We start from the raw sequence: 12375 nt of genomic DNA on the forward strand, positions 1-12375 counted from the left end.
AAAGGGAAGCAAGCAGAGAGTTGGGGACCATATACCACCAAGAAAGAAGCACCAGGAGCAGAGAGCATACTTTAGACCTGGCATTCCTATGCAGAGAAGCTCCTAGCCAGGGGGAGATTGACGAGAAAGACCTTCCTCCAGGGCCGACAGAGAAAGCCTTCCCTGCAACCGTCGTCCTGAATTTGGACTTCTAGCCTAGTAGACTCTGAGAAAATTAATTTCTCTTTGTTAATGCTATCAACTTGTGGTATTTCTGTAATAGCAGCACTAGATGACTAAGACACTGTTTATTCTCTCTTTTATTTTTCTGACATTGTCATTTATAGATTAACCTCTCTGGTTCCCTGTTGCAATTTTTTTTGTTTTGGATAGTTCTTGAGAGTTCATTTCCTAGGTTGGTACCTGGCTGGTACAATCTTGCATCCTAAATTCAGGCTGTGGTCTGATGTTGTTTGTTCTCAGACCTAAAAAAAAAAAAAAAAAAGGACTCCCTTTAATAATTCTTGTAAATTTGCTTTGGTTTTTATGTATTCCCTTGATTTTTGTTTATCTGGAAATGTCCTAATTTCACCATCATATTTGAATGAAAGTTTTGCAGGATATATTCTTCGTTGGCAATTGTTTTTTTCTTTCAAGGTTTTGTATATGTCATTCCATTGCCTTTTTGCCTGCATGGTTTCTGCCAAATAATCAGAGCTTACTCTTATTGTTTCTACTCTGTATGTGACCATTTGTTTTTCTCGAGTTGCTCTCAGGGTTTTTTCTTTGTCTTCATTTTAGCAAGTGTGATTATGATATGCCTCGGTGTTTTTCTTTTGGGGTCTATCCTATATGGGGTTTATTGAGGTTCTTGAATGGCCAGCTTTTCATCATTTATGATATTAGGGAAGTTTTCTGTCAGCATTTCTTTAACGACCCTCTCTGTGTTTTCCATTTTCTCTCCCTGTTCTGGAACTCCAATCACTTGCAAATCTTTGCTTTTGATTGTATCCCACATAGTTCTCAGGGTTTCTTCATTTTTCTTCATTCTTTTTTCTGATTTTTCTTCAGAGTTGTATCCAAGTATTTGATTTCGCTAATTCTGTCTCCCATCATTTCAAACCTGCTCCTCAGGCCTTCTATGACACTGTCCATTTCTGAAACCTTGTTGTTTTTCTTTTGGATTTCTAATTGTTGTTTTTGTATGATTTCTAGTTGTAAATTTGTTTTGGCATTTTGTTCCTGTGTTATTTTCCTGAATTCTTCCATTTTTTTTTTGTCTGTATTTTCCTTGAATTTGTCTGCTTTTTCCATAAATTTGCCTATTTTTTCCTCATTTTTGTCTGCTGTTTGCTTCAACTCTTGGATTGCTCTGAATAGTAGAGATTTGAATTCCCTTTAAGGTAGTTCTAGTGCCTTTTTTTCTACTAGAAGGTCATCTGCTGTTTTATTTTGGATGCCTACTGGAACCATCTTGTCCTTTTTTAAATATGTTTCAATATTGTCAGCTGTCTTCAGGACATTCGGTAGTTATTCTCTTCATTTCTTGATGGTAGATTTGTTTGTTTCGTCCTGCTTTTTTGTTTTATTTGGTTATGTCTGAGCAGATGGGCTGTGCATTCTTTGTTGTTTGCTTGACTGTAGTGACAATATTTTTCACCTCCTTGACCAATGGGCAGGGCCAGTCACTCAGCTATGGTGCAGCAGGGCAGGTTCAGCTGAAGGGAGGGGCTAGGATGGGTTGTTTGTGGCATGTACTAGGGCCAACAGGGTGGGCCCAGAGTCAGTGCTGGGCAGGTTCTTGTAGGCCATGCCTGTGTTGCTTGGAGGTGTGATGTTCAGCACTTGGTGTAGATAGGCAGAAAAGAGGGGGGAGGTTGTAATGTGTGGAGCTAGTAGGGGTATGGGAAAGAGGAGAGAGAAACAGGAGCTAAAAACAAACAAAGGGGTAAAAAAGAGTGGTAGGGGAGCTTGCCCTTGGAGTGGAGAGATGAGAAACTGAGAAATGGGGGAAAAAAAGAAAAAGGGAAAAAGAAAAAAAATATAGATAAAAATTTGGAAGGAAAAAAAAGCCCCCAGGAGTCCCATTAGTGGGGCTGCAAAATCTGCGAAAATGGCTCCGAGGCTGTGCAGTATAGCCTGGCAACAGGGGTATATATGTCACACAGCACCAGGTACTCAGGAGACAGGAAAAGAAGGGAAGTATAGAGAGACAAGAACTGAGAAATAAGGAAAGACAGAAAGGGAAAAAGAAAGAAAAAAAAAAGGAGAGAGAAAAAAAGAAATGCCCCCAGGGATCCCACCTAGGTGGCTGTGCAGATTGGGGGAGTGGTTCCTAAGCTGTCCAGTGCAGGCTGGCTAGAAGGGGCTTCCAAGCCACAAAAAGAAACAAACAAACAAACAAAACAAGCAAAAAAAAAAAAAAAAAAGCCCAAGGGATCCTACCAGCATGGTGGCGTGGGCTGGGGGAGTGGTTCCCAGTCGAGCGGGGTTTCACAGCCTTTCGATAAGAAGCAAAGATGGCACACAGAGCCAGGTGTTTCAGAGAAAGGAGCGGGAGGTTGTGGGAGGCATGGAAGTAACCAAAAGCAACATAAAGAAGGACACCAGCTCAGGGGCCTGGCCAGTGTGAGTGGGGCAAATCCAAGAGGCCTGAGGCTAAACAGTTGCCTTCCAGCCAAGAGACTGAAATGTGGATGGGAAGAAGGGTGGGTAGGTTAGGAAAGTGTATATAGCTAGTTACACAGCGTTCTGTCTCCTGTTGGGAACTTCGTGAAGCTGCTTTCCGGTACTCCCTGTCCGCTGATCTTCGATGTGGGTGGGGCGAATCCAAGCGGTACAGACCCTGCACTTACTGGCCAGCCGAGTCACCACAGCCAGCCAGGAAGCGCAGAGGTAGAGCAGTGGGGAGAGAATGGCAGGGTGGGAAAGCATGTATGGCTGGTTACTAGGTGCTCTGTCTCCTGCTGGGAGCTCTGTGAAGCTGCTTCCCTTTGCCCTCTGTCCGCTGATCCTCAACAGGAGTCCAGGTTGGCAGATCCGTGCTGTGTTAGCTGATAGAGGCCCTCTGCAGGTATCTCTCGTCGCTGTCTGTCCTCTGTCAGTTTATTTCATTTGGTGTTTGGCTGAGTTCTTTATCTCTTCATTTGACCCTTCAGGTTCCAGGAATGACGTTTGTCTCTGTTTTACTTAGTTTTTTGGGTCTTTGCTGTGGAAGGATGGCATGGTGCTTCTGTCTATGGCACCATGTTGGCCAGAAGTCCTCTTGTGGATTCTTTAGGGTTTTCTGTGTATAAGATCATATCATTTGCAAATATACTTTTACTTTTTCCTTACCAATGTGGATGCTGTTTATTTCTTTTTCTAGCCTAATTGCTCTGGCTAGGACCTCCAGCACAATGCTGAATAAGAGTGGTGATAAAGGGCATCCTTGTCTGGTTCCCATTCTCAAGGGGAATGCTTTCAGATTCTTTCCATTTAGGATGACGTTGGCTGTTGGCCTTGTATAAATGCCCTTTATTATGTTGAGGAATTTGCCTTCTATTCCTATTTTGCTGAGAGTTTTTATCATGAATGTGTGTTGGACTTCGTCAAATGCCTTTTCTGCATCAATTGATAGGATCATGTGGTTCTTGTCTTTTGTTTTATTTATGTGGTGGATTACATTGATTGCTTTTCTAATGTTGAACCATCCCTGCATACCTGGTATGAATCCCACTTGGTCTTGGGGGAATTATTTTTTTAATATGTTGTTGAATTCCATTGGCTAGAATTTTGTTGAGGATTTTTGCATCTAAGTTCATAAGGGATATTAGTCTGTAATTTTCTTTCTTTTTTTTTTTTTTTTTTGTGGTGTCTTTACCTGGTTTGGGTATGAGAGTTATGCTGGCTTCATAGAATGAGTTTGGGAGTGTTCTGTCCTTTCCTATGCTTTAAATACCTTTAATAGTAGTGGTGTTAACTCTTCACTGAAAATTAGGTAGAATTCTCTAGCGAAGCCATCAGGGCCAGGGCTCTTTTTTTGTTGTTGTTGTTAGAAGTTTTTACATTGCCTTTTCAATTTCATCTTTGTTATAGGTTTATTTAGTTGGTCTATCTCTGCTTGTGTTTGCTTAGGTAGGTACTGTGTTTCTATAAATTTGTCCATTTCTTCTAGGTTTTCAAATTTGTTAAAGTACAATTTTTCATAGTATTCTGTTATGATTCTTTTAATTTTTTGTTGGGTCTGTTGTGATATCACCCATCTCATTTCTTATTCAGGTTATTTGCTTCCTCTCCTGTTTTTCTTTTGTGAGTATGGCCGATGGTTTACCTATTCTATTGATTTTTTCAAAGAAAGAACCAGCTTTTGGCCTTGTTAACTCTTTCAATTGTTTTTCTATTCTCTATTTCATTTAATTCTGCTCCGATTTTTATTATCTGCTTTCTTCTAGTGCCCAGGGTTTCTTTTGCTGTTTTCTTTCTCTTTGTTTGAGTTCTTGGGTTAATTCTTTGATTTTGGCCCTTTTTTCTTTTTGTATGTGTGTATTTATTGCTATAAATTGACCTCTGAGCACTGCTTTTGCTGTGTCCCAAAGGTTCTGGTAGGATGTGTTTTCATTCTTATTTGATTCTATGAATTTCTTTATTCCATCCTTAATTTCTTCTATAACCCAATAGTTTTTGAGGAAGGTGTTCAGTTTCCATATGTTTGATTTTTTTCCTTGTTTTTTCTGTTATTGATTTCTACTTTCATGCCTTTATGGTCAGAAAAGATGTTTTATAATATTTTGATGTTTTGGATTCTGTTGAGGCTTGCTTTATGGCCTAATGTGTGGTCTATTGTGGAGAATGTTCCACGTGCTTTGGAAAAGAAAGTATGCTTGGCTACTGTTGGGTGGAGTGTTCTGTATATGTCTATGAGGTCAAGTTGGTTGATTGTGGCATTTAGATCTTCTGTGTCTTTACTGAGCTTCTTTCTGGATGTTCTGTCCTTCACCAAAAGTGGTGCGTTGAAGTCTCCTACTATTATTGTGGAGCTAAGACAATAACTTCTTCGTTGCAAATACCTTTTTCATCAACATAAACAGCGACTATATACATGGCCTATACAAATGGAATACACAGGAATCAAATCAACTACATCTGTGGAAAGAGATGATGAAAAATCAGTATCATCAGTCAGAATAAGGCCAGGGGCCGACTGCAGAACAGACCATCAATTACTTATCTGCAAGTTCAAGCTGAAACTGAAGAAAATTAAAACAAGTCCACGAGAGCCAAAGCATGACCTTAAATATATTCCACCTGAATTTAGAGACCATCTTAAGAATAGATTTGATGCGTTGAATGCTAATTACCAAAGTCCAGAGGAGTTGTGGAATGACATCAAGGACATTATACATGAGGAAAGCAAGAGGTCATTAAAAAGACAGAAGAGAAAGAAAAGACCTAACTAGATGTCAGAAGAGACTCTGAAACTTGCTCTTGAATGTCAAGTAGCTAAAGCAAAAGAAAAAAATGATGAAGTAAAAGAACTGAACAGAAGATTTCTGACGGCAGCTTGAGAAGACAAAGTAAAGTATTATGATGACATGTGCAAAGACCTGGAGATAGAAAACCAAAAGTGAAGAACACACTCAGTATTTCTCAAGCTGAAAGAACTGAAGACCTTGAGTATATTCCTCCTGAATTTGGAGACCATGTCAAAAATATATTTGATGCATTGAACACTAAACTGAAGACCAGAGAGTTATGGAATGACATCAAGGACATCATACCTGAAGAAAGTATAATGTCATTAAAAAGACAGGAAAGAAAAATGGGATGTGATGAATCACTTAGTATGGCCTTTCTAACCATAGTCTAGTACTCCCAGCCAGGTGATTGAGTGGGCTGTGCAAATAAGATAATTGTGGCCCACCAAGGGGATTTGTCAGTTTTGCCTTAAAAGGGAGCCAATTCTAGAGCAGAGAGAAGAGCCTACCAACACAAAGGAGGGAGAGACTGGCAGGAGACAGCACAGTGGGTTTTCCTGGCTCTTGGAATGAGAAAGCTGAGTGCCTCTGGGCAGAGATTGAGGGCCAGGGAGGAGCCCATGCTTGACCCATGAATTTAGGACTTTCCAGCCTTCACACCTGCAGGAGCTATCTCCTTTATATGGTTCGTGAGCTCTGTGAGATGTTGTAGTGAATTAGGGAACCCAAAGACAGGAGGGAGAGTACTGAGAGGAGAGGCAGTAGTTGATGTTAGAGATGATGGAGTGGTACAGCAGCTTGGAAGAGTTGGACATTTGGGACATCTTTAACCTCCACCTCATAGGACCTACAGGGTCACTATAAATCAGAATTGACTCGACAACAACAGGCTCCCCCCACCCCATAGGAACCAGCTTTGTGCTGATCCTTATAAAAGAAATTGTTTAAAAAAAAAAAAAAAAGGACCAAAAATGGATGTCAGGAGAGACTCTGAAACTTGCTCTTGAACATAGGGTAGCTAAAGTAATGGAAGAAATCAGGACATAAAAGAGCTGAACAAAACATTTCAAAGGGCACCTTGAGAAGATAAAGTATTATAATGAAATGTGTAAAGAGCTGGAGTTAGAAAACCCAAACGGAAGAACACACTCAACATTTCTCAAGCTGAAATAACTGGAAAAAAAAAAAAATCAAGCCTTGAGTTGCAGTATCGAATGATTCTGTGGGCAAAATATTGAATGATGCAGGAAGCATCTAAAGAAGATGGAAGGAATACACAGAATCACTGTACCAAAAAGTATTGGTTGATGTTCAACCATTTCAGGAGGTAGCATATGATCAAGAACCAATGGTACTGAAGGAAGAAGTCCAAGCTGCACTGAAGGCATCAGCAAAAAACAAGGCTCCAGGAACTGATGGAATACCAACTGAGATGTTTCAACAGATGGATGCAATGCTGGAAGTGCTCATTAGTGTATGCCAAGAAATTTGGAAAACAGCTACCTGGCCAACTGACTGAGATTCGTATTTGTGTCCATCCAAAGAAAGGTAATCTAACAAAATTTGAAATTATCAAACAATATTATTGATATCACAGTCAAGGAAAATTTTGCTGAAGATCATTCAAAAGCTATTGAGGCAGTACACCAACGGGGAACTGCCAGAATATCAATACAAATTCAGAAGAGGACGTGGAATGAGGGATATCATTGCTGACGTCAGATGGATCTTGGCTGAAAGCAGAGCATACCAGAAAGAAGTTTACCTGTGTTTTATTGACTATGCAAAAACAGTTGACTGTTTTGGATCATAACAAATTATGGATAACAGGGCACAGAATGGGAATTCCAGAATTGTTCTCATGTGGAACCTATACATAAACCCAGAGGTAGCCATTCGAACACAGCAAGAGGATATCGCGTGTTTAAAATCAAGAAAGGCGTGTGTCAGGGTTGTATCCTTTCACCATATTTTTTCAATCTGTATGCTGAGCAAATAATCTGAGAAGCTGGACTATATGAAGAAGAATGTGGCATCAGGATTGGTGGAAGACTCATTAACAACTTGCAATATGCAGATAACACAACATTGCTTGCAGAAAGTGAAATGACTTGCAGCACTTACTGGAGATCAAAGACTATCACCTTCATTATGGATTATACCTCAACATGAAGGAAACAAAAATCCTTACAATTGGACCAATAAGCAATATCCTGATAAACAGAGAAAAGATTGAAGTTATCAAGGATTTCATTTTACTTGGATCCACAATCAACACCCATGAAAGGAGCAATCAAGAAATCAAAGGACACATTGCATTGGGCAAATCTGCTGCAAAAGACCTCTTTAAAGTGTTCAAAAGCAAAGATGACACTTGGAGAACTCAAGTGTGCCTGATTCAAGCCATGGTACTTTCATTCGCCTCATATGCACGCAAAAACTGGACAATGAATAAGGAAGACCAAAGAAGAATTGATGCCTTTGGATTATGGTGTTGGCAAAGAATATTGAATATACCAAGGACTTACAGAAGAATAAACAAATCTGTTTTGGACGATGTACAGCCAGAATGCTCCTTAGAAGCAAGGATGGTGAGACTTTGTCTCCCATACTTTGGACATGTTATCAGGAGGGACCAGTCCCTGGAGAAGGACATCATCCTTGGTAAAGTAGAGGGTCAATGAAAAAGGGGAAGACCCTGGACAACATGGATTGACACAGAGGCTGCAACAATGGGCTCAAACATAGCGATTGTGAGGAGTGTGCAGGACAGGCAGTGTTTCGCTCTATCGTGCATAGGGTCACTATGAGTTGGAACTGACTTGACACCACCTAACGACAACAATCTCCCTCTTTGTCCCTAGTAATGTTCCTCATTTTGAAGTCTAATTTGTCTGATATTAACATAGCTAATCCAGCTTTGGAAACCCTGGTGGCGTAGTGGTTAAGCGCAATGGCTGCTAACCGAAAGGTTGGCAGTTTGATTCCACCAGGCACTCCTCGGAAACCGTATGGGGCAGTTCTACTCTGTCCCATAGGGTCCCTATGACTCAGAATCGACTCAGTGGCAAAGGGTTTGGTTTTTTTTGTTTGTTTGTTTGATCCAGCTTTCTTTCAATTAGTGTTTGCATGATGAATCTTTTTCTATCCATATGGTTTTTACCAACCTATATCTTTATGTTCAAAGTGGGCCCATGGCACATTCCTGTCATTCTCACACACTTTCTGCCCAGCGTGGAAACTGTGTGTCTGAGTCTGCCCCTCTTCCAGGCTGTGGGTGCAGGCTTCGCAACCTCTTCTGGCATCCAGAGCTGATGTGGTCCCTCGTTGCAGGTCAGCAAGATGCTCATTACATGGAAAAGTCATTCTGTGGCAGGAGGGCGCGTTGCCCCAGGCAATGTCGCCCTGGGTGGGGGTGAGCGAGCTGGAAGCTCGTGGCAAAAAACATGGGATCAGCAGCCTTGCTTGGATACATGCCCCTGTGCCCACCCCTGCTGCTCGGCAGGCGGAAGCGGTCAGCCAGGCTGGGAGCAGTCGGCCAGGCTGGGAGCAGTCGGCCAGGCTGGGAGCAGCTGTGGCTTAGAGATCAAGTCAGGCTTTGCAGAGTTGAACCAGAGGTTTCTTGTAGAGAAGAAGAATCTGCTGGCCCGGTAGTATAAAGGCCACAGAGGCACAGAGGGGGAAAGATGACCTGCCACAGAGACAACAGAGGGGGAAGCTCCAGCCTCGAGAGCCTTCTCCAAGCTGACTCAGCGCTTTGGAGGGTAGACTCTACCTCAGAGCCTGAGTCCTGCCTGAGACACCCTTACTGTAGGTCTTACTTTCTGATTAGAAGCTCAGGATTCCTACCTGCTGAGAGTGTCCCAGAGCCCAGCTCAAGAGCAGGACTTCCGTCCCCATATGAGCATGGTGACAATGGTGGGGAACAAGGGCCCATGGAGGGACTTGCCATGGGGCCTGAGGTGGGAGGGACAGAGTGTGGTATGCCAAGTAGCGTGTCCTTGTGGGCCCTCCCAGCCCCTTCTGACCACAGTGACACACAGGTGTGAATGGCTTGTGTCTGCAGGTATCATTCCAGATGTCCCTGAGGTCACCACACTGGACTCTCCGGAGGGTGAGGGGAGTAGGCTCAGGCCCACCTGTAAGGCCGCCTGTGAAGGCCGAGTGCCCTGCTGGTGTCCTGCCCCGGGTGGCCAGGAAGCTGTGAGGAGCCAGGCTCTCTCAGTGCGACCAACATGACACCTACTTTCTCTTTCAGGGCCAAAGACGATGATCCCACCAGGGGAGTGTCTGTACGCAGGAAGGAAGAGGAGAAAGCCCATTCAGAAACAGTGAGGAATCTCATTTTCTGTTTGTACTGATTGTGATTAATGGAGGATGGTATTTGTGTTTTCAGTGAAAAAGCGGGTTTTAGGGATTCAGTGAGGTGGGAGGGGTTTGTCTCCTTCTGGCGGCTCTGCAGGGTGCCAGATCTGTACAGGCCGAAGGCGGGGGGCAGGTGGGTTGCAGAGAGCAAGGGCCGGGCCATGGGGCATCCATCCTTCATGCCTGCTCCCCATCTCCGTATGCCGCCCCTGTGGAGCCGTCCTTACAGCACTGGTTGTCCCTCTCCTGATGAGTTTGTGTGGCGCTGTGATTTGGGTTGCTCTGCCAACTTTGATGAGAAGGTCCCGTTAGGGTCACGCATTGCTTGGTTCTGGCCCAGTGCCCACCCTGAGAAGGACGCGTCCTTGGGCCCTTTTGTTCGGCCTTGTTCCCCTTGGACCCGCCCCTGGGGAAACGTCACCAAGTTGCTTTTCGAATTTCACTGGCAAATGACAAGGAGGCCTGGCACAGGCAGACCTTTCTGCCATCAGTGTGAGGGGCCACCGGACCCCTGCTGACCGGCTTGCTCTATTCCTGGAGCTTGTGAATGTGGGCTGTGAGGCCGAAGCGTAGCAGGGGTGAGGGCCTCTGGGGAAGGGAGCAGCTTCCTCAGGAAAATTTGAACCTCCTTGGGCTCCTCGTACGGGGTCCCACATGTATGTGTCCACTGAGACTCTGTCAATGGGTGTGAGTATCCATGTCTGTGTGTGTCCACGTGTAGATTTGTATGTGTGGGTGTGGGTGTAGGTCTGTGCGCCTGTGTAGGTGTGTGTGTGTCCGTGTGTGTCTAGCTCTCTGTGCCTGTGACTGGGGCTCCCAGGAATGGGGCCCACCTGCCAGACACAGGTGAAGCGTCTGCCATTCCCCTGGGCAGAGAGGCTGAGTAGAAGGTGGATTTGATCCACTCGCATTGGTGGCATGAGGGCTGAGAGAACTGGGCTGCCAGTGGAAGGACAGCTGGTCCCTCAGGGTGGGGGCAGCCTGGTGCCGCCCTTTGCCCACCTCCTCTGGGTTCTCCTCCTCCATGTCTAGGAACATCCATGACTGTTGGTCAGCGCTGGCTCTGAGAATGTGTAGGGATGAGGGGGTCACCTGCCCAGGGAGGCTCTTTCTGTCCTGCGGGAGCTCCCCTCTCCCGGCGCAGGGAGTCTCTATCCATAGGCGCTGGGGCAGGGTCCTTTATGCTGTCTTGTCCAGTCCATGATGACCCTGTGGCACACAGACCATCCCATTTCAGAGGGAGAGCCCAGGATCGCTGACTCGGGGCTCCCACAGTCACCTGCTGAGATGCTGTAGTGCTGGGGTGTGTGGGGGCTGGGTGCTGGCACCTGGCGCAACTGTGGCCTGCAGGGTGCGGAGGGGCACTAGCTGGGGTGTTCTGTGGCTGACGCCCCAGGTAGGGCAGGACAGGTGGACGAGGGCACACGGGAGGGGCTGAGGGCTTCCAGGGGCGTGGCTCCTGGTGAAGCGTTTGTGCCTGACAGATTTGTTTTGGTAAATATGTTTGTCACATGGAGTAGAAAACAGCCTCACGCCAGGCCTGCAGGCCCAGTGTCCTGGTCTCATTCATGGCGCACGTGGCGGGCGAGCCAGGGAGGAACGGGAGCCAATTCGTGCTTTTATGGTTTCTATTTCCCAGAAGGTCTGCAGTGCCACGTCAGGGCGCCTTTCTTCAGCAGTGCGGTGTCAGGATATTTTGTAACTGCCTCAGCTAACGCCTGCTTAGATGTTTCCAGCCTCTTGTCACGCGGACATCGTGTGGTCAACCTTGGACGTCACTTTGCGCGCACACCGTTGGGCGAGGCAGTCTGCGTGGGCTCCGAGCGTCGCTCCTGTGTGTCCCTGGGCATCCGAGCCCCAGGCGCTCCCGACTGGGCCCCTCCTAGGGTGTTTGCAATGAGCAGCCCCAGGGAGCGGGTGGTGGGTCTCTTCCACTGGTGGAGCAGGCCCGCTAGCTGCTTGCTCGCTGGCAGACCCGCCTGGCCTGCCGCGTCGCCCGTGGGTCCTGGGACAGGGACAGACACGCTGGTGCTCCGGCTCTGTGCCACGTCAGAGTCTTATCCCTTTGTCTGCAATGCAGGAGTCAAGCGTTTTATGCCACAACTACAAGACAGAAGCAAGCTATTCCCTTGAGTGGAGGGTAAAATCAAGTCCCAGACTCGACATTCACGTGTTGGAGGTGGGGGTGGGGGGTGTAAATTCCTGGAGGTGGAACTGTCCAGTCACAGGACGCGGGCATTTGTAGTTTTGAAAGATATCACCAAACTGCCCACCATAAGAGGCTGAGCTGGCCTAAAGTCCCCGGTGTGCGGAGCCCCTATCCCCGCGCCCAGCCCAACGGCCTTCTCTTGGTCGTTCACATTTCACTCTCTTATCCCAAGTGAGGCTTGACAGCCATTTTGTTTCCTTTTCTGTGAACTGCCTGTGTTTATACCTTTTGCTCACTTTCCTGTTCAATTGGTGGTGTTTCGTGCTTCTTGATTTATAGGTTTGTTTTGTACTACTGCGATCAACTCTGGAATGAATTTCAAATACCTTTCCCCAGTTTTAATATTACTTAAGGTGTCCTTTGATA

At 45.5% G+C, this 12375-nt stretch overlaps 1 protein-coding gene across 2 annotated transcripts in view; it reads left to right on the forward strand.

Moving 5' to 3' along the window:
• The window catches only part of AHRR (aryl hydrocarbon receptor repressor), a 140751-nt gene that overhangs the window by 20279 nt on the left and 108097 nt on the right, over nt 1-12375 (forward strand). For both annotated transcript variants that reach the window (XM_064270268.1, XM_064270274.1), the window contains exon 2: nt 9694-9766. In XM_064270268.1, coding sequence (XP_064126338.1) covers nt 9705-9766 — 62 coding nt within the window. In that variant the 5' untranslated portion in view covers nt 9694-9704. The remainder of the gene's footprint in view (nt 1-9693; nt 9767-12375) is intronic.

The sequence above is a fragment of the Loxodonta africana genome, chromosome 2 (assembly GCF_030014295.1).
Source record: "Loxodonta africana isolate mLoxAfr1 chromosome 2, mLoxAfr1.hap2, whole genome shotgun sequence".
Lineage (NCBI taxonomy): Eukaryota > Metazoa > Chordata > Mammalia > Proboscidea > Elephantidae > Loxodonta > Loxodonta africana.